Here is a 25,972-nt window from a genome sequence, read left to right on the forward strand (position 1 = left end):
GTTTGCATGTTCTCCCAGTGCATGAGTGGGAATGGTTGTTTGTCTATATGTGCCCTGGGATTGGCTGGCCACCAGTCCAGGGTGGACCCCGCCTCTCCCCCAAGACAGCTGGGATAGGCTCCAGCACCCCCCCCCCCTCGTGAGGATAAGGTAGAAAATGAATGAATGAACAATTAGGCTTCAACGTGATGAAAATGGTGAAATAAGCAGAATGTATACATTTTGGTCCATATGGTGACTTGGGAGTGTTGAACCAAATCAGTCCCGAGGTTAAAGAATATATGCATACATGCACATTTTTTAACAACAGTAATTAAAAACTGGATATGTTTCATACAAAAATAGCCAAATCTGTAAATTGTGCACCCCCCCCCCCCAAGGTGCATGTATTGGATGATTAGGTGCAGGTGTTGGTTACGTGTAGGTACATACAGTTAAAAAAGATATTACGATAAAAGATAATCCAAATAGGCCCACTTTGTTCATTTAATGTTTGCGTTTAATGATGTTTGCGCCTGCGCGGTGCCTCCCCACGTCACCAGGTTTTTCGGGTTGATCAGACTTCTTTGGGCTACTGATGAACACCAGGAAGGGGGGGGGGTTGATTTGGCCAAAAAAAAAAAAAGCCCAACCGGCGATCGGGTGCACATCCGGAATCGCCACGAATAACATTAGTGCGCCTTCTGATCCCCCTTTTTATTTAGTTTTTTAAATTAATTTATTCTTTTTTTCCTTAGTTGATGTTTTACATTAACACTCCGGGAGGGCAGAAATGGCGGCCAACATGTACCGGGTCGGAGGTATGTATGTCAATGTGGATCTTTCTCTATGAAACTGCTATGCTTGTCTGCTTGGCAACCGGGCTGGGGGGTTATTTGTGTCATTATGCGGCTACGTTTAACGGCGAGCTAGGAGCCTTGACCCCCCACCTTCCACCCCCACGAAGCAGACGCGATTTAGGAGAGAGGTGAAAAATGACAAATATTTGGGATCCTAAATGGGTCAGGCCTGGCTAGCCGTAGTAGCTAACCGCTAGCTAGGCTATCTTAGCCTTACAATGTAAACATTTTGAAGGAGCAACATCGACACATTTATGTTGCTCTTTTGTTTGTCTACACAGTTAACGCAGACATCACAAAGACTCCATGGACACGAAGTGTTTATTTATGAAAGGTTAAACGTTACCACGATCACAGAGTGTGTGTGAGAGACTGCCTTTGTATTTGCCTCCATTGGCACGCAGCCATTAGTGCGAGTCCTTATTTCGCCAACGTTAGCACCCCTGGAAGGACGTCGCTAATTGTGCACAAATCTCAACCGGAACACTTGTTTACAGCGTTTAAGATGACAACATGGGACACCCGTGATGCCTGCTGTCACCCCGCAATCTAGCCACCTTCTCCAAAAGTGCGATTCATTTGCAAACTGTCTTAGATGGTAAGCTAGCTCGTTAGCAGCCCACCGGAATTCATCATCAAAATGATTGTCTGGCTTCATGGCGTCGGCCTTGATGAAGCTCTCTCTCTCTCACACACACACACCTATTCACCTATTCACCTATACACCTATGAAACAGTCCCCAAATGTGAATTATTATTCACGGTGTGTGACATCGCACATAAGACATCTGAATCAAGAGACGTTTAATTGCACTACTTTGTCAAGGACGTCTCCTTGTTGCGTTCAGGTGTTTTTAACGTTGGCTAAGCCAACGTCCAATACCTTGAAACGCTCCGTAAACCACCTATAGGTCTTCAGGAGCACAATTACACGTCATGGTTGACATTGCTAAATTCACGTGGACGGGCTGTTTCCAGTCAAAATACAACTTTATTGATAACTGTTACACACACACTGCAATGAGTCCAAAACGTGTTTGCGTGTTTAGGTAGCTCTGGATTCCTTTTAAGGTTCTTTTTGTTACATTTAGTTACTTCACCAATTAGGTCCATGTCATTGTATGAATTTGGTTAGGCTACTCGTAAAAAGTTAGGGCTGTGTACTTAATTTGACCTACATTTATGAATGTATTTTTGAATGTAACATGCTGTAGCTGAATGGCAAAATACTGATTTAAAACATCACAAAAAGGCTTAAAGTTCTGACTTTCTGTGACTCAGTGAGCACTGGTACATAGATTTCTAATCATCCTGTTTTTTATTTTAGTTTGATGTTGGTATCCTTCCTTTTGAATGGCTTGAGCTTATTTTTTGTCCACTCACGACTGGCTATGGTTCGAGTCTGCATATTAATGTAATACGGCCCGTAATAACGCAGCAAAGCAAATATGCTTAGAACTACAAATGAACTTCCTTCTGTTCTTTTATGTCATAAACAGGACGGAGCCCCCGTGAGTGCTAAGAGAGGGGGATACAAACTTTGCCTGTCAGTCTCCAGTCACACCAGAGAAAGTGGCTAGATTTGTTGCTAGTGTATACAGTAGAGATGGGCGGGTGAAGCTCCTGGAAGCTTTCAGGCTTTCCTTCAAATTGTACCAGAACAGATTCAGAGCTTTGATGCTTTTGTGAAAAGCGACATTAGCAACTTCTGGTGGAAGAGTGAAGTCAAAGCAATCAATGTCACAAAAGGAGTGAAACGCAGGTCGCCTTTACAACTTTCACACTCGGATTCATACCTATGGACAGTTTGGAGTCGCCAATTAACCTAGCATGCATGTTTTTGGAGGAAACCGGAGTACACGGGGAGAACATGCAAACTCCACACAGAGATGCCCGAGGGTGGAATCGAACTCGCGTGTCCTAGCTGTGTGGCCTGCGTGCTACCCACTCATGTCAGGTTGGGTTCACCTGCAAAGTTATAGCGATTAATAGTTCATCTTAAAATTTTACCTGAAAGTGTAAATATTTCATACTTGTGGATGTTCCATATTATTAGCTTTAATCTTGTGCCTTTTGGTATGATTTGGAGTTGTGGATGACGTCATGTAAGGGACAAATGCATCACAAAGCCTATTTTTTGTTGTCTTGCAACCAGGCAGACTACACAGGCAACGTTTTAGTGTGATGTGCTCAGCTCAAGTTGCAAAGAAATTCCTCAGATGACATCACATTTATATTATTTTTGTTTTTCCCATTCTTTGTAGATTATGTATTTTTTGAGAACTCCTCCAGTAACCCTTACCTGATTCGGCGAATAGAAGAACTCAACAAGGTAAGTAACCATCACTTCTGTGTGTGTTGGCGCTTGGGGGCGAATGTTTAGGATTCCTCACCAACAACCCACCTTTGACATTTCAAGATTGCCTAAATTGGTGAGAATGTAGTATCTAGGGATGCTCCGATCATGGTTTTATCTGCTGATTCCGATTCAGGATGGAAATTGACTGAAATTTTCTGGCAAAATTCAGACGAGCCTTAATGTTATTTTTGTTCAGCAGAGGCAAGAACTGAGGCAAGTGAGGCCTGCAGTTTTTGGATGTTGTGGGGTCTTTTGTGACTTCTTGGATTCTTCATTGCTGAGCTCTTGGTAATTTTGGTTGGCCGGACACTCCTGGGAAGGTTCACCACTGTTCCATGTATTCGGAGGACCTGGTGTCTTCCATTCCATCGCTGAGATCAGCTGGTCATCTCTGCAATTAAATTATTTTTCAGGCGATAGGCTCCCAAAAGATCCCCCAATACGTGAGATCCGCAACGTAGCCAACTGTACTTGTTCACCGTCATTAGCAAATTGCACCTGCTGTCATATTTGTTCCTCCCCAAGCGTGGCTTGCCTTCCTTCGGTGTGTGTGCGTGGGTCCAGCCGTGTGGTTTCTGCCTTCCTTTGGTCCAAGAGTCCGGCTGGCTTCTTGTGCCATTTGGGTGTAGAGCGTTTCGACGGCGTTGTGGGTTTTGTCGGGTGGAGGACTTGCAGCCATTCAGCGTTCGGAGTCACGCAGTTGGCTATTGTTTGGGGTCACAAAGTGGGGTACGTCAATTGTCATGGGGGTACGTGAATGAAACAATTAGCGCCTAACTCACAATTACGAGACTAGAGCACCAGGAAGGGGACAGCGGGTCAAGTTGTTCATTGCTCTGTGTGCTTGCATACCACAATTGTTTTGTGTATTAAGTGTTTCATCTTGACAATTTCATTCATATTTGGTGTTCTGATTCATCTCCGCACGAGGCAGCGGTGAAAACCTGGGACTGGGAGTGGATGCTGGGTAGCTTGTGGTATTCTTCCAACATTTTGTGTGTGTGTCGCAGTTTTGCTGGCTTGCAAAATATGTTAGAAAAAGTTCAATATAATGTGCAATCACGCTGCACTCACGTTAGTCTCTTGCCGCCGGGTTAGCGCTGTTAGCGCTTCCATCTCACGTTTCCCATGATGACAGACCGTCTTCACAGCAACAGCAACCTTTATACCGTTTTTTTTGCTGTTCACTCCCGTCGTTTGGCATAGTGAAAGGGTTGGTATGACAAAAAACCATCAAGTACAGATTAAGCACAAGTAAATACTTAAAATGCAGCGGAAAATACAGAGCTGCTGGAAGTAGCTTGCACGCAGGCGACGCCATTTTGAAACTTAAACCTCTGCATCCAATCCAGTCTATCGATATGAACAATGTTTGTTTCTGAAATTGTGCATAAAAGAAGTATCAATATAGTATCAATGTATCGCCCAGCACTAGTGCTACCATGGAACAATGGAAATGAAAAAACACAACTAGAAGAAAAATGTTTTCTTGTTTTTTTTTCCTAAAACAGAGAATTAAAAACAACCGGCACAGAATTCCTTTTGGGAACAAGCTGCGTGCTTTGTCCTATCCACTCCTGGGACCTTACGAATGTGCCACCCTTTGGTTCTTCGTCCGATTGGCTGGGATAGTGTCACATGTTCTGTCAGTGTTCTGGTAGCCTTGACATTTTGCTTCCCCTGGCAACCTGCCGTGTAACTACAGGAGGACAAAAAACAAATAACCAAAATGGCAGTTATACGTTGATTAGTCGCTCTAAATGTCGGATTTGCTTATTTTTCAGTTAATCACCCAGCCCTTGTTGACAGGACCCTCCGCTGCTGTTGCTGCTGCTGTAACGGTGGCGTAACACTGGGCATGTGATGTTAATGATGTATGTTACATAGACCCTGATTGGCCCAAATGGACCTTTTCAGCAGTGATGTCATTACAGTTCTGTTGTTGCTTTCCTGCCATTGGTTGGGTTTATGCTGTATGTTGCATGGTCTGTTTACACTGCGAGTAAATATTTGTCTGTTCTTGTGATTGACTTTCAGATGCGGACGCCAGCAGTGACATTATGGCGTTGTGAAGTAGTCATGATATGCTAAGCGTTTAAACTAGGGATGCGTCAGTAAGGGTTTTATGCCGCCAATTCCGATTCCAATCATTCATGAGTGTAATCGACCAATACCCGATCGCCCACACAAATGCCACACAGCAGACATATTTGTTTTGGCTTTGGCAAGCCTGCACAATATGAAGGAAAGTGGGAGGGGGATGTTAGAGCAAGACACTACGCCGCACACAGGGATTGTGACAGGATGGAATTATACAAGCCAGAAAGGCATTCGTTGTCATATGCCGATCCCGTGCTTTCCCACGCTCCTATACTGATCAGTGGCTGATGAGTCGGAGCATCCCTCGTTTAAACGTGTTTAAACTTTGTCGCCTTTCCTACTTTGTACTGTTATGATGCGGGCGGTGTTTTCATTTCATTTTTACATCTTGCCAAAACAAAAAAATGGCTCCAAATGGCTCCTGTGCAACACTTTGAAAACCTGTGGTTTAAATCGTAATTGTTTCCAGTTCCCAACACGCTCTGTCTTGTCACGTAAACACACAGACACGACAACATGTGAAGGGTTTCCCTTGGATTTTTGAAGCCGTGGCTTTGGGGGGCATAAAGAAATATTTTTAAATATATGTGTTATATATATATATTATATATGAAAATGATAATTGAATTAAGTTACTTTTATTTTTATTTTCAATGTTATTTTCCATAATTCCCCTTTTGTGGTGGACTTATATGGTTCATATTTAGGAAGCACTTTGGGCATGATATCGTGGAGTCACAGCGGAGTGGATGCCCAGAGGCAGGCCGTGGGTGGAATAAATTAAAACAGACTGTTTTGGCAGGAAGCACATATCAGCTGGAATAGGTGCAGATTGTGGAAGATCCACAGAAGGTTTTCTGTGGAGCTACAACTCCACAACTCAATACGAAGGGTCCACCAATGAGCGTAATAGGTCCCCTTTAAATATCAGAAATGTTATTCCACAGTTTTTAGTTGTGTGTCACATATTTGTTGACTTGTTTGGCACCATGGATGAGGTAGCTGTCGCTGCAAAACCTCCAAAAGGTTGACTGACTTACTTGCAAGTCATGTTGCCAGCACGTATGGTAAACGTTGAATAAATTGAATTGTTTCATTTGTACACCATTTCCAAACCTTCTTTTTAAAATATATAATGTTATATGTAAATATATTATGTTCGTATTTTAACCTGTGTATCTAGATGCATATCGAGTCGTGGACCGCAAAAAGATTTTGTATTTATTTATTGTTTACTTGATCTGCTTATTCGCAACACTTGTCCACGGGAAGCTTTTCAAATAATCAAAACGGCAAAAGTCATCTTATCTGCCACAAATGCAGCAATTTTGTCATACTTGACAGTCAGTGCTTTTATAGCAGATGAGCCTTTAATCCTGTTGGTCTAATTACACAGCCTTGCAGGCAATCAATCAATCATCTTTGTCAAATGAGCCATTACTGCGCGGGTCAGCTTGTCATAGCAGTACAGCAGCTTGACGTGGACACAAAGACGGCGCTCTCTGGGGAAATTAGGAACTCATGTGATGCATCCATTGAGGAGGGGAGGGGTGCGGGATGCGGGGGGATGCTTGCCACCTTCTTTACTTCATCACCATCTTCCCTCCTGTGTCCCCGTGCAGACGGCCAGTGGGAATGTGGAGGCCAAGGTGGTGTGCTTCTACAGGAGGAGGGACATCTCTCACAGCCTCATCCAGCTGGCGGACAAACATGCAAGTGAGTGCTGGTGAAAATATTATTGCCATTTTTTATTAAAAAGTAAAAAAAAATGCTGTCTGTGGACAGCTACAGGTGAGAAAGGTTCTGACTAAACACGCGTCTCTCCATCACGGATGATTTCTTCTCCAGGCACTGACTACATGACATTCATCTCACTATCACCGTGGTGGCCGCTTAGTCATCCAAAACATAAGTGCCTTTTTACATGAATGCCCCTTCTGTCATGTGAATGCTTCATTCATGACGGGGGACGGTGATATGATGAGCGCGCTAATGCATCGTTTTGTCCGTGAGAGAAAGGCAGAGTGACGCGACGCCTGCGAGGGGGATCACCCCCGCCCTCCCGCCCCCTTTGTTTGGTTGCTGGTTACATCACTAATGGACTTCTGAAACCACTAATAAAACCAGCTCCTCCTCCCAGAGAATCCATCCTGCTCACCGGAGGTTCCATTTGCCGATTGGAAAAAAAGAACAATCATAAAATAAAATAACATTTCTGAATTAGAACAGGGCTGCACGGTGGACGAGTTGTTAGCGCGCAGGCCTCACATTCCAAAAACATGCTAGGTTAATTGGCCACTCCAAGTTGTCCATTTTCCCATTGGGCCGACCAAAAGCGGGCCGAAGGGGTAAGCCTTACTGTTAGGCTACAGTCAATGGAAATTGATCAGTGCTCGGTACCAGGACCAAGTTTAAAATGTTCGCTCAAGTTGAAGACCGCCGACAAGCTCATCACTTGGCTCTTTCTGTGTCTTGCAGCATCTCAATGGCCATCTCCATTGTCGCTGCATGTTTTGCTTGATGGAGAGGTGTCTCTTTAAGTTGTTAATATGCTGTTGTATACTCCTGATGGGGATGTCAAACAACTTCATCATAGATTAGTTTTTATTGTCTTATTTTGCACTGAAGAGGATCGCACATCATTTTAGTGTTCTCTGTACAATGACAATAAGGATTCTGATTATGAAAAGACAGAAATATGCCTCCTGACATCATTTTCTTGTCTCCACAGAGGAATTGGAGGAGGAGAAGGAGAACCCCACAGAGACGGAGCTGACGGACAAACAGAAACACCAGCTACGCCACAGAGAACTCTTCCTCTCGCGGCAGTACGAGAGTCTACCAGCGACACACATCAGGTGCTGTGACTTGTTGTAATGTGCACATAGGCACGTAGGCAGCGCCCTTGAATAAACATCAATGGGCATCTTTAACATGCTTCTTTCTCTTGCTCCCTCCGTAGGGGGAAGTGCAGCGTGGCGCTACTGAATGAGACTGAAGCGGTTCTTTCATACCTAGACAGAGAGGTTCGGATCTGTGCCTTCCTAAACGTGGTTGACGCCCGAATTTATTGAGATTCCCACCTCTTTCCTTCTCAGGATACCTTTTTCTACTCGCTGGTGTATGACCCAACGCAGAAGACCCTGCTGGCCGACAAAGGAGAGATCCGGGTGGGGCCACGCTTTCAGGCGGACATACCGGAAATGCTTCAAGAGGGTTAGGACTACACCCATTTCTTAGTTAGCTAGCTGTGGTTGAAGAAGCGTATAGATTCCAATATAAGACGACCATTGTGTGACAATTGCTCTGTTTGTTTACGGTTTGCCACTCTTTGCCGAGGGAAGAAAGACCATCTCATACGTGCATTAAGTCATTTTCTGCGCTTGTTTGGGAGATGAAAACCAGGTGAAATGTGTGTTTTTGTGTGCGTTTGTGCATTCGCCCTGCAGGTGAAGCAGATGACAGGGACCAGGCCAAACTCGAGGAGAAACTCTGGGACCCGGAGTGTCCGCTCAGCAACAAACAGATAGACCAGTTTCTGGTAGTGGCACGGTAAGATCTGACCTCTTGACACACTGCACTTGTCACCCGCCGCTGCTTTTGGGATTAGTCAAAGTTGGGCCTTTCATGTTTTTTTGCCAGTAGCTCGTAACTACGTAACATTTCCAAATGAGATTTTTGTGCATCCCATTGGTAATGTATGAACCTCGAGGATGCAATGTTCACACTGTGTTGATGTTCCTTCTGTAGGGCGGTCGGTACGTTCGCTCGGGCGCTGGACTGCAGCAGCTCGGTGCGACAGCCAAGTTTACACATGAGCGCTGCGGCGGCGTCACGCGATATCACGCTGGTAAGTTCTCGCTTTTAGCACGCCAACACAATTCAGCAACACTCGCCATGCCTCTACTCGCTCATCCCACAGTTCCACGCCATGGACACGCTGCACTCTTACAACTACGACCTGTCGAGCGCGCTGAGCGTACTGGTGCCAGCGGGCGGGCCCGTGCTTTGCAGGGATGAGATGGAGGAGTGGAGCGCCTCAGAGGCGGCCATGTTTGAGGAAGCGCTAGAGAAGTACGGCAAGGACTTCAACGACATCCGACAAGACTTTGTAAGTGGATTTCCTTTTCCTGCAACACGTTCATGCTCAGTTAACTCTAATAGTGCCCATAAATGAAAAGGCTCTTTAAAACCACCATGACAAGACGAGGAGGAGAAAGAACATTGTTCCTCACCATAGTTGAGTCAAGTGTGTCACATGTCCAGAAGCTAATGAACTGCATCCACGTCGTCTTTAATTAGCATGCAAAGAGACAAGATGCACATGCAAATGGAGGCGTTTTTGTGTGGAAACCAAGAGCACCCTTCTTGGCCAAGCCAATATAAAACGCATGGCTGGGGATGTCGCTGCACTGCATCAGCCCCTGCAGCCCAGACCCCGATAAGTAGAGGCGAATGGAATGGAATGGAATGCTGCACCAGTTTTATGATGGGAATTTGCATCTAGAAGGTGAAAAATAATAATAATAATGGGCCCAGGTGTGCTGTGTGTATAAGCCATGGGCAAAACTGATGATCTCTTGACACTGTGTAATTGTAATCTAGGCTTTCTGCAACCTTTACATGGGGGGGGGGCTTGGCAAAAATGGTGCCAAGGCTCCTGATTGGTGATCAGAAGCGCCCCCTCATGGAGATATGTCAGGACATCACAGAGCGTCTTCAAACTGAGTCCAACACCGGCGAGGCCAAAGAAAGCAATACAGGAAAAGTCACTGTTGATCACATTTTTGAATGTTAGGGGCATGGTCCACTGGGAGGTCTTTCCACGGGGCCAGACCAGTCAGCATGTCGACAGAGAGGTCCTGCTGTGTTTGCTTCGCTCAGTGCACAAGAATAGACTAGAGTTGCAGCACTGCTTCACCACGACATTGCTCCCTATTCGCCTGACCTTGCTCCCTGTGACTCTTTAATTTTCCCCAAGCTTAAGTCAAGGTCCCCTCATCAGGGGAACCATTTTGAAGACGTGGAGGCCAGCTCGAGGGCTGGAACGACAGAGCTGTGGGGCATTCCAGAACAGTCCAGCCAGCAGTGCATGGAAGCGTGGCAGAGAAGGATGTGAAAGTACATTACACTTGAGGGGGATTACTTTTTCAGACACACTTTGTACCCCAGAATGTTATGAAGGGTGATAGGATGAATGGCAACTAATTGCAAAGTCCCCCTTTGTCATGAAAATGAATTTCATCCCAAAATCCTGAGATGACCTGGTGCACAAAGAAGAAGCCACTTCTTCTTTGCGAGATAGGAGACCCTTGTGATAGTACAGTATCACCATCATAAGGCTGGACCACACACAAATAGGGCTTTGAGGACAACCATAGTTGGTATAATGACAACAGGGGAGTAAAGTTGTTCTGTGATACCGGAAAAAGTTAGTACATCCCCCATGAAGGTGATATCCACTTGTGGCTTCCTCGTGGGACAAAACCAAGCTCTGAACTAACTGCATTGCTTGTTTGTTCTAAAAACGAAATATTACTGTGGTCCAAGTCACATTTGGAGTCTGAGAACCAGAAGGGAGGCAGATAACTCCAGCTCATTAAAATTTCAGAACTTTTCCTCTACATCTGCTGTCACCTATACTCACCTGTCCTGTGCTCGGTTGGCGAACGCCTCGCCTTTTCATTCACTTTAAGGAGACTGTGCCTCACATGAAATATGTGCAGTGTGGGATGTTGCGTGGTGTGCGCTTCGCCAGCTTGGGTGTCTATCCAAGCTGGCGAAACGCACGCACGCACGCGCACACCATGCAAAATGTACTATAAAGCCGCCGGTCCATAACGTGGATGGTCCTCAGGACAGGATTTCTACCGTGTACTGTTACAGCCCCAGTATTTACACTCGATATGTGTGTTGGCACCAGGTGCTCATGAATACTTGTGCAAAATGTACCCGCCCCACATGCGTCCAAAAAGCCTGTGGCTTTGAGCTGTCTGCGGTCACGATGCTTATGAATATACATGAAAGGCTTTTGCACCCAGATGGCAAGAACATGAGAAATTATCATCATTCATTTTTGCTCCTGCTCTTTGTCTCCCTGCTTTCTCCCGCTTCCTCCTGTGAAGCTTCCCTGGAAGTCTCTGACCAGCATCATAGAATACTACTACATGTGGAAGACCACAGACAGATATGTGCAACAGGTAAGACGGGACAGAGTTTCCGAGTGGCCAATCACGTCATTACACATTCTTTGTGGAAAAACTAAGGATCATCTTTAGCAGTTAACATAAAGATGAATTGGAAATAGATGAAATACAACTAACATACTAACCAAAATGTCTGTGTAAGTTTTGTGTATGTAAGCCGTGTGCATAAAGGGAGCGTCTTAGCTGCGTGCATACAAATTACAAGGCCACCCATGCCTGGAGTTGCTATGAGCCTTTTCCACCACAATCGGTAGGTCTACCCAAGTTTTTTTTTAAACACTAGTAGTCTCACAAAAAACATGTAATGAACTCATTAGTACTACCGATGTTGATTGTCTGCACTCAAACGCAGACCTACCTTTTCGCTCTTTGAGTTCATACATGCTAAGCCAGGGGTCCTCAACCAGTGGCTCATGAGCTGCCAGTAGCTCCTACCCACTTTTCAAGTAGCTCGAGAAAGCGTTTATTCATTGATTGCCAACTCCATTACAAAATGAGAAAGTGGGTTTCGGCAGTAGTCTGGAAGTCCTCGGGCACGCAGGGAGTGTGACCAATCACAACAAAGCGGGCATGCCCGGAGGCGGGCTGTGGGTGGGGAATACATTAAAGCAGACAGTTTTGGAAAGCCAGGGAAATAAATCTGGAATAGGTGCAGATTTTGGAAGATCTCGGAAGCTTTCTGTGTGGGTTATCATGTGTAGCAGCTCTAACTCAATACAGAGCCGAAAATGAGCATAAAGGTGGCCTTTACAATGAAGCCTGTCCATTTGTCCAAGTGGTGGCCTCATACACTCAGACGGTATCATTTCCACCATGACGGAGGCGTTTTGACTGGGAGATTGAGATGACAGTTTCCTCACAGTGGGTGCTCGTAAACAGGCTGTAGGGAAAGTCAAGGGACCTTGAACTTACACACTGGAAAGCAATAATGCAGTCTACTAGGCTCTAGGCTTGTATGAAATCCTACATCTTTGCAAATTAGGCATGGGCCGTATGAGGTTGCGATGGTAGGATAGCCTTGATTTAAATGTGCTACAAAAATGGATGAAGTGGGACTGCGTTGTTGCACAACCAAGCTGCAGAGCGTAAATGAAAACCTCCCAAAAGAAAGCGATGGAGCCAGAGGTGGAAGTGGTACACTGCATTGAATCTATCGATAAACCTGGACGCTGAGTAATGATGGTGCGGATGCAGCGGCGGGGGGGGGAGAGGCGAGATTGTGGGGAAAACTAAAAAGGAGCGTATTGGAGGCTCACAGAAAGAGTGCGCCTCCTCGAGCTGGCGAGCTTGGAGGCAGCGGCCACGCGTCCGGTTCCTCCTGAGCTCCACGGACCTGCGGTTTGACTTTTTCATACTGTGGTATATTGAAATGATATCACGTGCAAACCACGCAACAGCATGCTAAAGGAAGTACGACAGCAAACCAATCAGCCTCACTTTGACCCCACATTGTCTTTGGTTGTTGCTTTCTCTTTGCTTTCTCTACCGACTATCACCTGATTGTGTTTCTCTCTCTCTGAGTAGAAGAGGCTGAAGGCGGCCGAGGCGGAGAGCAAGCTCAAGCAAGTTTATATTCCCACATAGTAAGTCATTGGCTGGTTCCCATGCTGGAAACACATGACAGCATCATTAGTGTCCCCATTGCTGCCAGATGGAAACATTCATGCATTATTGATGCTTTTGATTCAATGTGCAGCCGACTACGTCTAAATCATTTTATCACCCCCCCCCATCCTCCTTTCTGACCACAGTAATAAGCCCAACCCCAACCAGATCTCACTGACCAATGGAAAAATGGCGACTGTGAACGGAGCCGGGCCCGGAGCCTTCCATGCAACAGGCGGGGGTCGGGCATGTGAGAGCTGTTACAGTGAGTGTCGAAGTGGACTGTCGGTCTACTATACACAACACACAATCTATGTCAGGCTTGAAATGGACAAAAGTATAGGGACACGTGTTGTGCAATTCCACCTGGTAAGTAAGTAAGTGAGTAAAATTTGGCAGTGGATTTCTATCCTAGTTCATCTCAAAAGTGTTGCAATGATGGCGCTCTTCCTTACCAAAACATGCCTCTGTGCACGGCGGTCACAGAAGGACCGCCCCCCTAAGCCCAAGTTGGGAGCAACACGTCCCTGTTCCGTCACTAGATAATGAGGAGAGCCAAAACACACCCGCATATTGATTTGTCATTATCACAATAGACTTTCTAGAGATTGTGGTCGTCGTTGGGATCAATCAGGCGATCGGTAGATGTGAGTCCTTGGGGGACTTGGCAGGAAATCAAATCAATATGCCCGCTCCTTAATGCCCCCAACCCACCACCCCCGTCCCCATCCTGTGCATCTGCAGCCATGCAGTCGGCCCAGTGGTACTCGTGGGGGCCGCCCAACATGCAGTGTCGCCTGTGTGTGTCCTGCTGGATGTACTGGAAGAAGTACGGCGGGCTGAAGATGCCGAGCCGAGCCGAGGCTCCCGAGGAGAGGACCTCACCCACCCCGGCCAGCAATGTGAGTTCTTAACATGGATCTTCTGCTGTGGTTGCATGTTAAAGCCACAATAAGTGATTTATTGCGTAGCCGTCGGCCCCAATGAATTATTCAGTCAGCTGCAAACCTCGTATGTGTAATATCTGACCAAAGTGACTCCGAACTCTTTCATTTCCTGAAATATCTGACAAAAGTGACTCCGAACTCCTGAAGGGACAATATTCTCGACATGGTCTTAGAGTAGTCAGCATCCAGCCTGTGTAGCCGCATAGATTTACTGCAAATACATCAACCCACAGCGGCTGTTGGGAATATTTAGTTATCTGGGGCTTGGAATTGAGCGGAGCTGTTCCCGAAATCCTTGTCCACTCCCAGTGGATGCGCTCCATCCCAAATGCCCCGCAGGTGCTCAATTTGGTTCAGGTACGGACGGGACATCCTTCCTCGGCATGGCACTTGTCATCTTGGAGGTGTGTTTGGGCTCGTTGTCCTGTTTCATTGAACCGCAGCTCCCTCGGTGCCGGCAGCACTCGTGCAGCCCCTGATAATACCGGCTGCGTTTTTTCAGTAGATGGTAAATCTGTACTGCTGTACAAGCTGTATGTATGTACACTGCCGAAACTATATCCAAGTTGGCATTCCGTAGTATTGACTCTTGGAATTCCGTTTAAAGCAGCGACTACACTTGGGATTGTACTTTCCACTTAAAAAACAAAAGCACAACTTCCTGGGGGCTTGTCCCGTCAAAATAAGAGTTTGTGGCCTCTGCTTTCCAGGAGCCCAGGTCGCGGAGTCACGCCCCGCGCCAGTCCAACCACATTCCCATGCGGAACAGCGGCAGCCCCAAGTCCTCCATGAAGACAAAGCAGGCATTCCTGCTGCAGGCCACCCGGCTCACCAAGCTGGCACGGCACATGTGCCGCGACGTCATCAGGCTACGCCGTGCCGCACGCCGCCCCTTTGTTCCCATTAACTGTGGGGCCATAAAGGCAGAGTGTAAGAGCGCTTTCAATTCCTCCTAACTTCTGCCACGTGTGGACACATCTACACACAGACACACACGCTTTCACCCCCACCCCCCATCAGCACCCATTCAGCATCCCCTCCTTCCACCACCCTCAGCCCCGTTTGTCTCCTACTGTTTTTATTATTGTTATCATTTTGGGTTTTTTGTATCTCCCGCCCCCATTCCCAATAAAGACTGCCTGTCCTCATGATTCTCCCGTTTCAATCATCTGTTGACTCGTGTTATCTGCCAATTCTGTTGCACTCCATCATGTCCTCGTCCCAAGTCAAATACTTAGTGGAGAAAGTGTATTTTATACCCACGAATGTTACGGCCATTGTAAATGCCATCTGTGTGTCATCCCATCAATGTTGAACCGGAAATCTTAACTTGACTTTTTTCTGCTGCTGTTGTCGCCCCCTGCTGGCCACCCTCATAAGGACAACCCTGCCATGTGTCCTCATCAGCATTTCATCAATCAAACCTTGAATGGACGCCACCTGTCTATCACAAGCCCCGCCCCTCCACCACCGTCATCTACCTCCTCGTCCTCTCGTCCCGTCCCTCATCACCATGCGAACGTCGGCGCTGACCTCCAATAAAAGTCAACACCTGAAAGCATCTCCTCCGAGTCCTTGTGCTTCATGTGTCTGTTACTTGTTCGACTCCACTGCACTCCACTCTTGATTGGCTGCCCGGGGCCCATAGGGACACACCCACCCCCGCCCATTCCCCAACGCATGGACCATAACGCATCTCATGTTTTCTTCCTTGTCGTGGATCCAGTGACACACCTTGCCTCTTATCATTTGACATTGTGGCTGCCTGCAACGCCCCCTAGTGAGCAGGGGGACTTGTGTGACCCCCCCCTTCCATCAGCAGGTGACCTTCATGCATCATCATCATCCTCCATGATTTGATGACCACGACAAAGACTTTAGATACCTTCCTGACATGTATGTGTGTGTGTGTGATATAGATATCTCAAGGGTGTCAGAAGGTCATGGGACCCGCCTTCCCAAAATCAGAGCCGCCCAAAGGAGCACCCTGACCAGCGTCGTGCAGTTTCTAGGTGAGTTCCCACACATGGCCTGCAATGTCTCGTTTCCGTGGCGACATCTGTCCCATGTCCTGCAGAGTCCCGTCCGGCAGCCCAGGCCCCTCGATCCCACCGCACGCCCGGCCTGCAGACGCCGCCGCCTCGACGCCTCCTCTCCTCCCTCCCCCACGGGCCCCACGGCATGCTGGGAAAACGCAGCTTCCATCACCACAGCAGGGTGGAGCCAGACAGGCGCCCAGGTATGATTTTGCAATTGGTAATGCTAATGCTAATGCTAATGGTTTCATTTCATTTGAACATGCATCAGATTCCAATTGAGTGCATCCCATAATCAGTTCCCAGTTCCACATGTCCAAAAGGAGTAGGAAGAAGCAAAGCTTATTAAACCCTACCCCTCCATCTGGTACTTGTACAATCACTAACTCTTACATTTGTTCACTTCCTGCTTTCCTAATATAGTTTACGGCTTTTTTTGATGAACTATATCAGCAAGTAGAAGTATTAGTGATTTTAGAGATAAGGAGTTAGTATGTTCTCTGTAGGCGGCATTATGAATTATCCTTCTGACCTTTTAGCCAGTGAAGATTGCTTTTATAGTTATGATCCCATATTTCCACACAATAAGTAAGATATGGTAGAACCAGAGAGCAATAAAGAGTGTGGAGTGATTTCTGATTGACAACAAATTTAGCTTTGTTCAATACTGAAATATTTCTGGCCACCTTATGTTGTATATTTGTAATATGAGGTTTCCAGATCATATTTTCATCTATTGTGATCCCCAGAAATATTTTCCTTCACCCTTTCAATGCCTACAGCGTCTATTTGTATTTGCATGCAGCAGTGTCCTTTCTGCTGTTAGCAAACAGCATGATTTTAGTTTTACTGAGCTTCAAGGACAATCTATTATCATCAAAGCATCTTTTTAGTGGGACCATTTCTTCTCTGACCTTTCTCGTGATTCCGTCTGTACTCCCTCCGGAACAGAATGGGAATAAAGAATCACTAATCACGTTTTTTGTTTTTGCAGAGAATCCGGGAACAACAGGTGGAACGCTCCTGGTAAGTTCTCTATCAGCTATAATCACATTTCCTGTTGGTGGGGGCCATCTGCCCTTGAGGGGTATGGTCACAGGGGCTGGTTGTCCTCCTGCCCGGGGTGGGGCTGCCCGGTGGGGGCTCTCTGGGCTAGGTCTTGCAGGGCCAGTCTTGGTTCTTCCTGCCCCCGTGGGGCTGGGGGCTGGTGGCACCTGCACATTTTGGTGAGGTTTCATGCCCTCAAAAATGGGAGGAATGCAGCATCATTCTAATAAACGTAGCAATTTCATCAAGGCTTCGCTCTTGCTGGTGCTCGGGCCCTAATTATATTTATGTATCATAATAATCACATGGCGGATGAGTGGTTCGTGCGCGGCCCTCACAGCTAGGAGACCCGAGTTCAAGCCCACCCTCGGCCATCTCTGTGTGGAGTTTGCATGTTCTCCCCGTGCATGCGTGGCTTTTCTCCGGGTACTCCGGTTTCCTCCCCCATTCCAAAAACATGCTAGGTTAATTGGCCACTCCAAATTGTCCATAGGTATGAATGTGAGTGTGAATGGTTGTTTGTCTATATGTGCCCTGTGATTGGCTGGCCACCAGTCCAGGGTGTAAGACAACTGGGATAGGCTCCAGCATCCCTGGTGAGGATAAGCGGTAAAAAACGAATGAATGATTATTTGTAACATGTCATCTTTTCGACAGCATAACGGCCGCAGCAGTAGTGGCGGCGGCAGTGGCGGCGGCGGCGGCGGCAGCACCCGGGGAGGAGTCATGATCCGAAAGAGGCGCCCCAACTGGATTGACGCCCCCGACGACAGTTTTTTCCTCGTGACCCGGGAGACCAGGTAAGCTAAAGGTGACCCCCGGCCCACCCATGTCCTTCTTCCAACCCCGTATAAATCTTACATTTTATTTGATAAAATGTTATTTCATTTTTAAAAATGTGTTCAGGTGCTCTTTAATGGGATTCTTTGTTCCACACGCTTCAGTATCGGACTTTAAACCTCACATTTGTGAATAATGGAATTCAAGTTTGTCATGAGAAAAACGCTTAAAGGAGGCTGCCTGGGTGAAAAATAGTCTAATAAAAAGGAAGAGGAGGGTGGGGGGTGTTCTCATGGTCCTGCTTTAGGGGGGAGAACGTGATGAAAGGAAGCAATTACAAGTGTAATGCAAAGCCTCGTTTTCTTGAAGTGCTCAAATCAATTCAATAATGCTTAAATTGTGACATTAAATCACATTTTCAAACAAAGACGTCATAGTTTTTAAAGTCCACCTCAGGGAGCCAAAATGGCTCCCGATAAAAGCAGTCTACAAATACGCTAAATAACCTACTTGGCTCATGCAGCGTGTATGTGCGAGGGAAAGATGTTCTTCTAAATGAGCCCCGCCCCCCCCCACAGCCGCCTTCCGACCAAAGCGCTGGTCCTGGGTGGAAATATCATTAGCTCATTAGCGGCGCTGGCCTTGTATGGAGCACACGCACACACACCAGTGTACGCGTATAATACATGCTAAACATGCTAATGGTTGTGATGGGAGAAGGCCCGTCTCGCTAACGACACCAACGTCTGGTTTGTCTCCTCCTCCGTCTCTTTCTCCCTCTCTCCTTCACTCTCTCTCAGTGTGGTGAGGAACGCCGTCAGCCACAGCCGAGAGAGATGGGAGTGAGAGGTCACGGCCTTGAGGGACAAAGAGGTGGAAAAAAAAAAAAGAAGCAAGTTGGTGTTTTTTAAAAAAAACTAAACAAAACCAAAAACCAGCATCAATTAATCAAAGAAAGGCATTTAGGTATCATAAACACAGTAGCTCTCATGCGTTACTTTACCTTCATACTGGATTTTTGGAGGGGGCCAATTAACCTAGCATGTTTTTGGAATGGGGGAGGAAACCGGAGAAAAGCCACGCATGCAGAGATGGCCGAGGGTGGAATTGAACTCGGGTCTCCTAGCTGTGAGGCCTGCGCACTAACAACTCGACCGCCGTGCAGCCATCTCTCTCCCCAAAAATGTTTGAAATATTGACATGAATATTTGTAACGTCGCCAATGAGTTGCACGTGTACGTATTTGGGATGGTACGATCAGGATGATCCATGAGTGGAATCGGCCGATACCAATAGCGATGTGTAAATGTACTACTACTATATTCTACTATATTCGAGACACCAAGGGTTTTTCTTGTGAGAGCTGCTTTTTCCAAATGAAAGTGGCCATGAGTTATTTGTATTGATTTATGTATTTACGCACACGCTCGCTCATCACGGTTCAAACGAGCTGGCGTCGTCACCGGACAGCCGACTGACCTGTGACCCACCCACCGCACGCTCACGAAGTCAGAAGTGGCGCAGCCTCGCACACAACCAAAGTTCCTCCTGCGCTGCAGGTGCTACGTAGTATCTGCATACGCTCCAGCTGCCCAAATCCGCATATCTGAGCATATTTTGCTTCATTGAAGGCCTCCCTCCAACCCTCCATCAGCAAAACTCCATGTCTCGTCTCATATGGGAACTTCAACTCTTTATCCAACCCCAATGAACGTTTCCGGCTCATCTTGACAACACTTTGCTGCAGTGAAAACTCTAAACTTGTCTAACCATCCATAAACGATATAAAACGATATAAAACGATATAAAACGATACAAGGATTCCATTGCTCAAGTCAAATGTGCCTATTTCTCCGGACGAACAAAATTGTAAAAAAAAACGGTCGGCTCTTGGCTCCACACTCCTTTCACCCGTGATACCGACTATGAACATTTCCAGTGTGGGTTCCGTCTTCAACACAGGCCTGAAACCACTCCACTCAAGATCACGGCAGCGGATCCCGGCCTTTGACACGGTCTCTCGCTCCACCCTCCCCCATAGGATTCATCTCTTCAGCTTACATCTCAGGCAGTCCCGCAGATCCCAGTCCTCTCCTGTTTCTTCAGGCGTGCCTCAAGGCTCTGTCCCGGAACCCCTCCTTTTCATGATCTACCTTCTCCATCTCTGCAGTATCTTCCATAAATAGAACATCCATTTTCATTGCTTTGCGGATGACACCCCTCAAGCAAAGTCAATCCACCCTCAGCACCTGCTTAACTGAAATCAAATCCTCAAGTCCTACTCGGAGTGGACAGTTTCTCCCTCAACATCGACAACACCACAGTCTGCTCCTCTACTCAAGAGTCTGGGTGTCATCCTCGATAGCTTGCTGTCATTCCAATCCCACCAGAGTAACATTACCCGGTCGGCATGCCATCTATGCATCATCTATCACCGGCATGTCCTTGACAAAGTGTGTCTGACAATGAGTGCTCCTCCTCGGGCAGGGGAGGTTGGAGGCAGTGCCCGCACGTAGGCCTTCTCCGGAGCTCCACCGCACCAGCGGTGACGAGTTACCACTTTTTGAGTTCATCCAGGGTAAGTCAGGGGTCTCCAGCCAGTAGATCACGGGCTGCCAGTAGCTCCTAAACACTTTTCAATGGGCTCCCCAAAGACTTTATTCATTTATTATCAACTCCTATACCCACTATATTAGAAAGTGGGATTCGTTCGTGGTTAGGAAGCACTTTGGGCATGCCCAGAAGCGGGCCGTGGGTGGAATCATTTAAAACAGGCTGTTTTGCCGGGAAGCACAAATAGAGCTGGAATAGGTGCAGATTCTGGAAGATCTGTGTGGGTTATTGTGTGTAGCTGCTCTATAGGAGTCCACTCAATACAAAGGTTTGAAAAATGAGCATAATGGGTCTCCTTTAAGCTTGAAATGGTCCAGAGTTGATCTCCTTTCATATTCCCTTCACCAAACACTGTATGGGCAAAACAATCCCAATTATGGGTCATTTTACATCAGAAGAAAATTCACCAGAGGCCTTTCACCCACTTCCTGTCCTTTGTCTACCCTGCAGGAGGGCCAGGCGGATGCTGTCGCGTTCCCAGCTCAGACACGCTTGTCGGCAGCCCTGCGAGCAGATCACCCTACGCAGGGCTTCCCAAGGGGCGCCACAGGGGCTGGTACTGGGACCCCCGCATCCTCATCCCAGCCTGAGGATGCGAGGCCCCATCGTCATCCATGACTGACTGACCCTCGACTCTTCTCGCTGAAAATCCAGACCCATTTAACTATTGCTCCGGTATGGGGACATCATAAGACCGCCACACAATCGAGACATACGCTTTTACACGCCCCCTCCCACAGCCCCCACACCATCCTGACATGCCATATTATTAGGTACGCCTTGATTTGAACTTATATGCAGCATGAGCATCTCCAGGTCCAAGTATGAATCAGGTTGAAGTCTCAATTCAAAACCTCCACTGAAAAACAACCAAATTTCGCTGCATTTGCCACTGGAGTATTTGAGAAGGCAGTTCCATTTGAGAGCTAAATTCTATGAATAGCTAATAGCTAAAACTATGAAGTTGTACCGGACAGACCGGCCCCAGTGTATAAAATACATGTATGCATGGGTGTGTATGTCGCGATGGTGTTAGCTGCCCTGGCAACGGCAGGGGACCTGAATGCCGCGATGATGGATGGGACTTTTGTGTTGTGACCTGTGACGTTTTGTCTTTTTTGTATAAAGTTGTTTTTTTTCTCTAAGGATGGGCAGGAATTTGGAAATGAAGGCAATGTGGGGTCATTTTTGTTTTACAAAATTAAAAAATCAATGAATTGCCATGTAGTAAGACTCCAAATCTGAATCCAATTAGTGTTCATCCTCAGCCACGTGGGATATACATATGTAATATAGAATAACAAACAGTGGCAGGATCATCAGGAGGCAAACCCCCACATCAAAAATGCACCATGTAAAGATAGACCACATCTGCTATCTTTTCATTTGCGCTTTCATCGACAAAATACACAAAAGACCAGACGACACGTTCAGGGACATTCATATTTCTCAATATGAAATATTATTTAAAAGCGGGGGAAATAATTTCAAATAAATATGACGGGGGGGGGGGGGCATTTTTGTACAGGACATACAGTTAAACTTGTTAAATGAACAAATTGAATGGATGACTGCATAGTGATAATTAATATTCTGTATTATTGTAACCACGATGATGTTAGCAGTCCATCCACTCAACCACCGTGCTGCCATGTAAGCAGTCAAATGCGTCAATTATGTGAAATAATGAAATTGAAACATTTTGACCTCATTTAGATTCCCCCAGGACAATATCGCTGCATTCAATGTCTCCATGTACTACACTCCACTGTAAATTCTACTCATTCTATTTCTATGGCATCACTGCAGCTTGTTCATGTTGGGGGGTGGGGGGTTACTTTGCTTTTTGTTTGTATTTTAAAAACAGGCATGTCTTTCAGGTGACACAACGTGATCCTGTGAGTTGTTGCGTTTGAATTCAGAATGTTTCTCGTATGTGGTGTTCTGTTATGAATATGCTGCTGCTGCTGCTGCTGATGATGATGATGATGATGATAATAAAAGTAACAAAATGGTAGATCATGCTGGCCTTCCTCTCCTCTGCTGTGTGGGAGGGCTAGACGGGTCTGATCCAGCTCAGCGGGTGAAATATATCCAAATATGCAAAGTGACTAACATGCATCACAATCAGCAGGGTACTCCTGTCACGTAAGGGATCTTTGATTCATTTTTTTGGTATTATAGGTTCTTAATAACAGCAGAACAGGATCTTTGGCTAGCGTACTTGCAATAGGTCCAAACTACAGAGCAATCATCTCATATAGAGGATCTTTGACCATAGGTCCAAACTACAGAGCAATCATCTCATATAGAGGATCTTTGACCATCCTTTTTTGCACTGGATGCTTATAAACAGCAGAGAAATGTTCTATATAGAGGATCTTTGACTTGCATTTTCGCACTACGTCCTCAAACAATAGAGCGCTTCTCTCTAGAGGATCTTTGACAAGCCTTTTCACAGTAAGTCCTTAAAAACAGCACAGTAATCCTGTCATACAGAGGATCTTTTACCAGCAGTTTTTGCAGTCACATAATCAGTCAATCATTTCATTCTTACAGGCTTTACACAATACATCAATTATTTCTGACGTCAGGATAGCCTACTTTATGCGTCGCATTTGAACGCACCACGACAGGGGCAGCTTGCCAGACGACCAGCGTCGTCAAACAAAAACAATCATCAAACAAAAAAACACAATGGTTCTTATCTTGTGGCGTTTTGGCGGTGGGACACTGCGAAGCTCCAGTGGCGCAATCGGTTAGCGCGCGGTACTTATATGACAGTATACAGCAGAGCGATGCCGAGGTTGTGAGTTCGAGCCTCACCTGGAGCACAGTTTTGATCGGTGTGTGTTCTCTTCACCCCAACTGGAAACTGGAAACAAACTGGAAAACGTTTGGAAACCGATAAGACGTTGGAACGTCACGTGACCCTCCTCGTGCCACTGAGCGACTTTTCTCCGCGGTTCTTGTTGTGTTTTTGATTTATAAGATCAAACCGTCCATTAAAAACGCCTTTTTGTGTTGGAAGCTCAAAGAATTAGGGAAAACACTTAGAATGGTTACCAAGCAACCAAATCAGCTTCTCACAGCAGCCGCTAGAGGGCACGCCTGCATCATGGCACTGAGGGAATTATATATATTATGATTTGCTTTTACCTTTAAAAACATTTTGTGCCACCAAAATGTGCGATTGAAAATTGTCCATTGAATGAAATGATAAGTGTGTGTATAAAATAAATATAAACGTATAAATAAAATATGCATAAATCGTGTTTGTGTGTAGAATTCATTGTTTTCATCAATAAAAATAGTAGCCAAATTTACAATTAATACATTATGAATGATTGTATTATTAATTATTATTATAACTTCAACCAATTGTATGGTTCGTTTACCTAAACAGCAATTTGTGTAAAGACATCTTTTTGACCACTAGAGGGTGTCCTAACAGCGCTGATAGGACCGACTGAAGACTGTTTGGTCATGTGACTTCCTGTACCTTTCAAACATGACAAAAGTGAACATATAATCTTAACGCTTTTTTGGTATAGAGTTTATTGTCCTTTAAATCTAGCCAGATGCCGCTTTAGTTCATGTTTCAGCTGTTCTGCAAGCCGTGTAAAGCTGGGAATGAACAAGCAGAAGATTGCAGTAATAACGTGACCCAGATGTCTCACTTGCAGGCTGAAAATGAGAGTACCCAAGTACACAAGTACACACTACATCACTGGGGTGGGGCGGTATTTGACAGCAGGGAATGTACGTGCGTGTGTTCATGCTGGTCTTTAATGTTTGCTGTAAACCCTGAGGGGTCAGAATGGGGGGGGGGGGGGTAGTTGTGCTCCGGATTAGAACTAACACTTAAAAAAAATAAAATCTCCTTGGGTTTGGAGATGCAACATCTCACAGAGCCCCCATCGTCCCGCCCATGTAACCCGCTCTCCTAACCGGTGCCCTGCGGCAACCAGGTGGCGGAAACATTCACACCCTGCCAGTAAGGCTCAGCGGGCCACTTTACTCAATGAGAAGTGTGTGTGTGTTAGGGATTGTGTTGGCGGAAAAAGGGGACAAAAGACAAGAGTTTAATATTTGGGATAAGCTGTGATTGAACATCCCCCAGATCAGAGCCGAATGATCAAATTCTGCCAGTGATAATCCCTCATCTTGGAAAATTAAATACCACTCCGCTATCTGTCTGCACACACACACACACACACACACACACACACACACACACACACACACACACACACACAACATAAAAAACTGGGTCTTAATCTGACCCGTGTGTCTCATAACCCCAGTTGGTTTCTTCTGGACTTGTTCTGATATCTGATGAGTTTTTCATTAATAAGACTCAAGTCTAATCCTGCGGGAGAAACACAAAATGACAACGGATAAGCTGCGCTTTCGCCATCCTGACACACACACACACACACACACACTAAACATCTTAATACACACAGGACTTAAAAAAAGTGTTAATCTTCTCTTACCAGTTGCATTCACTGCATTTGCTTCCTTTGCATGTCTGCCACTGATTGAATGAATGGGGCAGTAAATACCCTCCTTCAATGACGCTCAACAAAACATACCAATATTTCTTTTTACTTCCTTCTTTCATGCGCTGAAGTTAAAAGGCCGATTTCGCTCAAATACTGTGATCCGTATAAATCTGTGTTAATAAGCACTTCCACCTCACAGGTGTGCCGTAGGCTGGTTACAATAAAAGGCCTCACCCTTGCCCTAACCCTACCATACGGCATTTTTTGGTAGACAGCAGAATTCATGGTTCCGTTTATCACAACAAGCAGCAAAACATCCCCAGACCATCACACTACCACCACCATATTTTACTGTTGGTATGATGTTCTTTTTCTGAAATGGAACATTACTTTTGCACCAGATGGAATGGGACACACACCTTACAAAAAGTTCAACTTTTGTCTCGGCAGACCACAGGGCTACTACTAGGCCATGAGGGTTTTGATTTAAGAAAAATAGTTCCTTAGCTGCACGGTGGTTAGTGCGCAGACCTCACAGCTAGGAGACCAGGGTTCAATTCCACCCTCGGCCATCTCTGTGTGGAGTTTGCATGTTCTCCCCGTGCATGCGTGGCTTTTCTCCGGGTACTCCGGTTTCCTCCCACATTCCAAAAACATGCTAGGTTAATTGGCCACTCCAAATTGTCCATAGGTATGAATGTGGGTGGGAATGGTTGTCTTTATGTGCCCTGGGATTGGCTGGCCACCAGTACCCCGCCTCTTGCCCGAAGACAGCTGGGATAGGCTCCAGCACCCCTGTGACCCTCGTGAGGATAAGCGGTAGAAAATGAATGAATGAAAATACTTAAATGAATGGCATTTTTGCAAAAGTGTTGGTATTGATATAGGCGATACTGATCCTGCATTAACTTGGTATCGGATTGATACTACAA

The 25,972-nt window shown here is 46.1% G+C and overlaps 1 protein-coding gene and 1 non-coding gene across 3 annotated transcripts; both read left to right on the forward strand.

Moving 5' to 3' along the window:
- The first annotated feature begins 561 nt into the window (after positions 1-561).
- On the forward strand, positions 562-22,564 carry mta3 (metastasis associated 1 family, member 3). 2 transcript variants are annotated; one of them, XM_058061921.1, is made up of 20 exons: positions 563-800; positions 3,104-3,171; positions 6,921-7,014; positions 8,030-8,156; positions 8,261-8,324; positions 8,397-8,514; positions 8,748-8,850; positions 9,049-9,148; positions 9,221-9,409; positions 11,424-11,498; positions 13,029-13,087; positions 13,256-13,374; positions 13,854-14,011; positions 14,767-14,986; positions 15,976-16,068; positions 16,134-16,295; positions 17,087-17,118; positions 17,797-17,939; positions 18,720-18,792; positions 20,983-21,130. In XM_058061921.1, exons 1-19 carry the CDS (start codon positions 773-775, stop codon positions 18,763-18,765), a joined length of 1,998 nt encoding a protein of 665 aa, XP_057917904.1. In that variant the 5' UTR covers positions 563-772; the 3' UTR covers positions 18,766-18,792; positions 20,983-21,130. The 2 variants fall into 2 exon arrangements, with proteins under 2 accessions (XP_057917903.1, XP_057917904.1); XM_058061920.1 differs by lacking the exon at positions 18,720-18,792 and having other exon boundaries at positions 562-800; positions 20,983-22,564.
- A 708-nt stretch (positions 22,565-23,272) lies between these two features.
- Positions 23,273-23,366, forward strand: trnai-uau (transfer RNA isoleucine (anticodon UAU)). The gene is made up of 2 exons: positions 23,273-23,310; positions 23,331-23,366. It is a non-coding gene; the product is annotated as a tRNA-Ile (tRNA).
- Positions 23,367-25,972: the final 2,606 nt, after the last annotated feature.

Source organism: Doryrhamphus excisus, chromosome 22, assembly GCF_030265055.1.
Source record: "Doryrhamphus excisus isolate RoL2022-K1 chromosome 22, RoL_Dexc_1.0, whole genome shotgun sequence".
NCBI lineage: Eukaryota > Metazoa > Chordata > Actinopteri > Syngnathiformes > Syngnathidae > Doryrhamphus > Doryrhamphus excisus.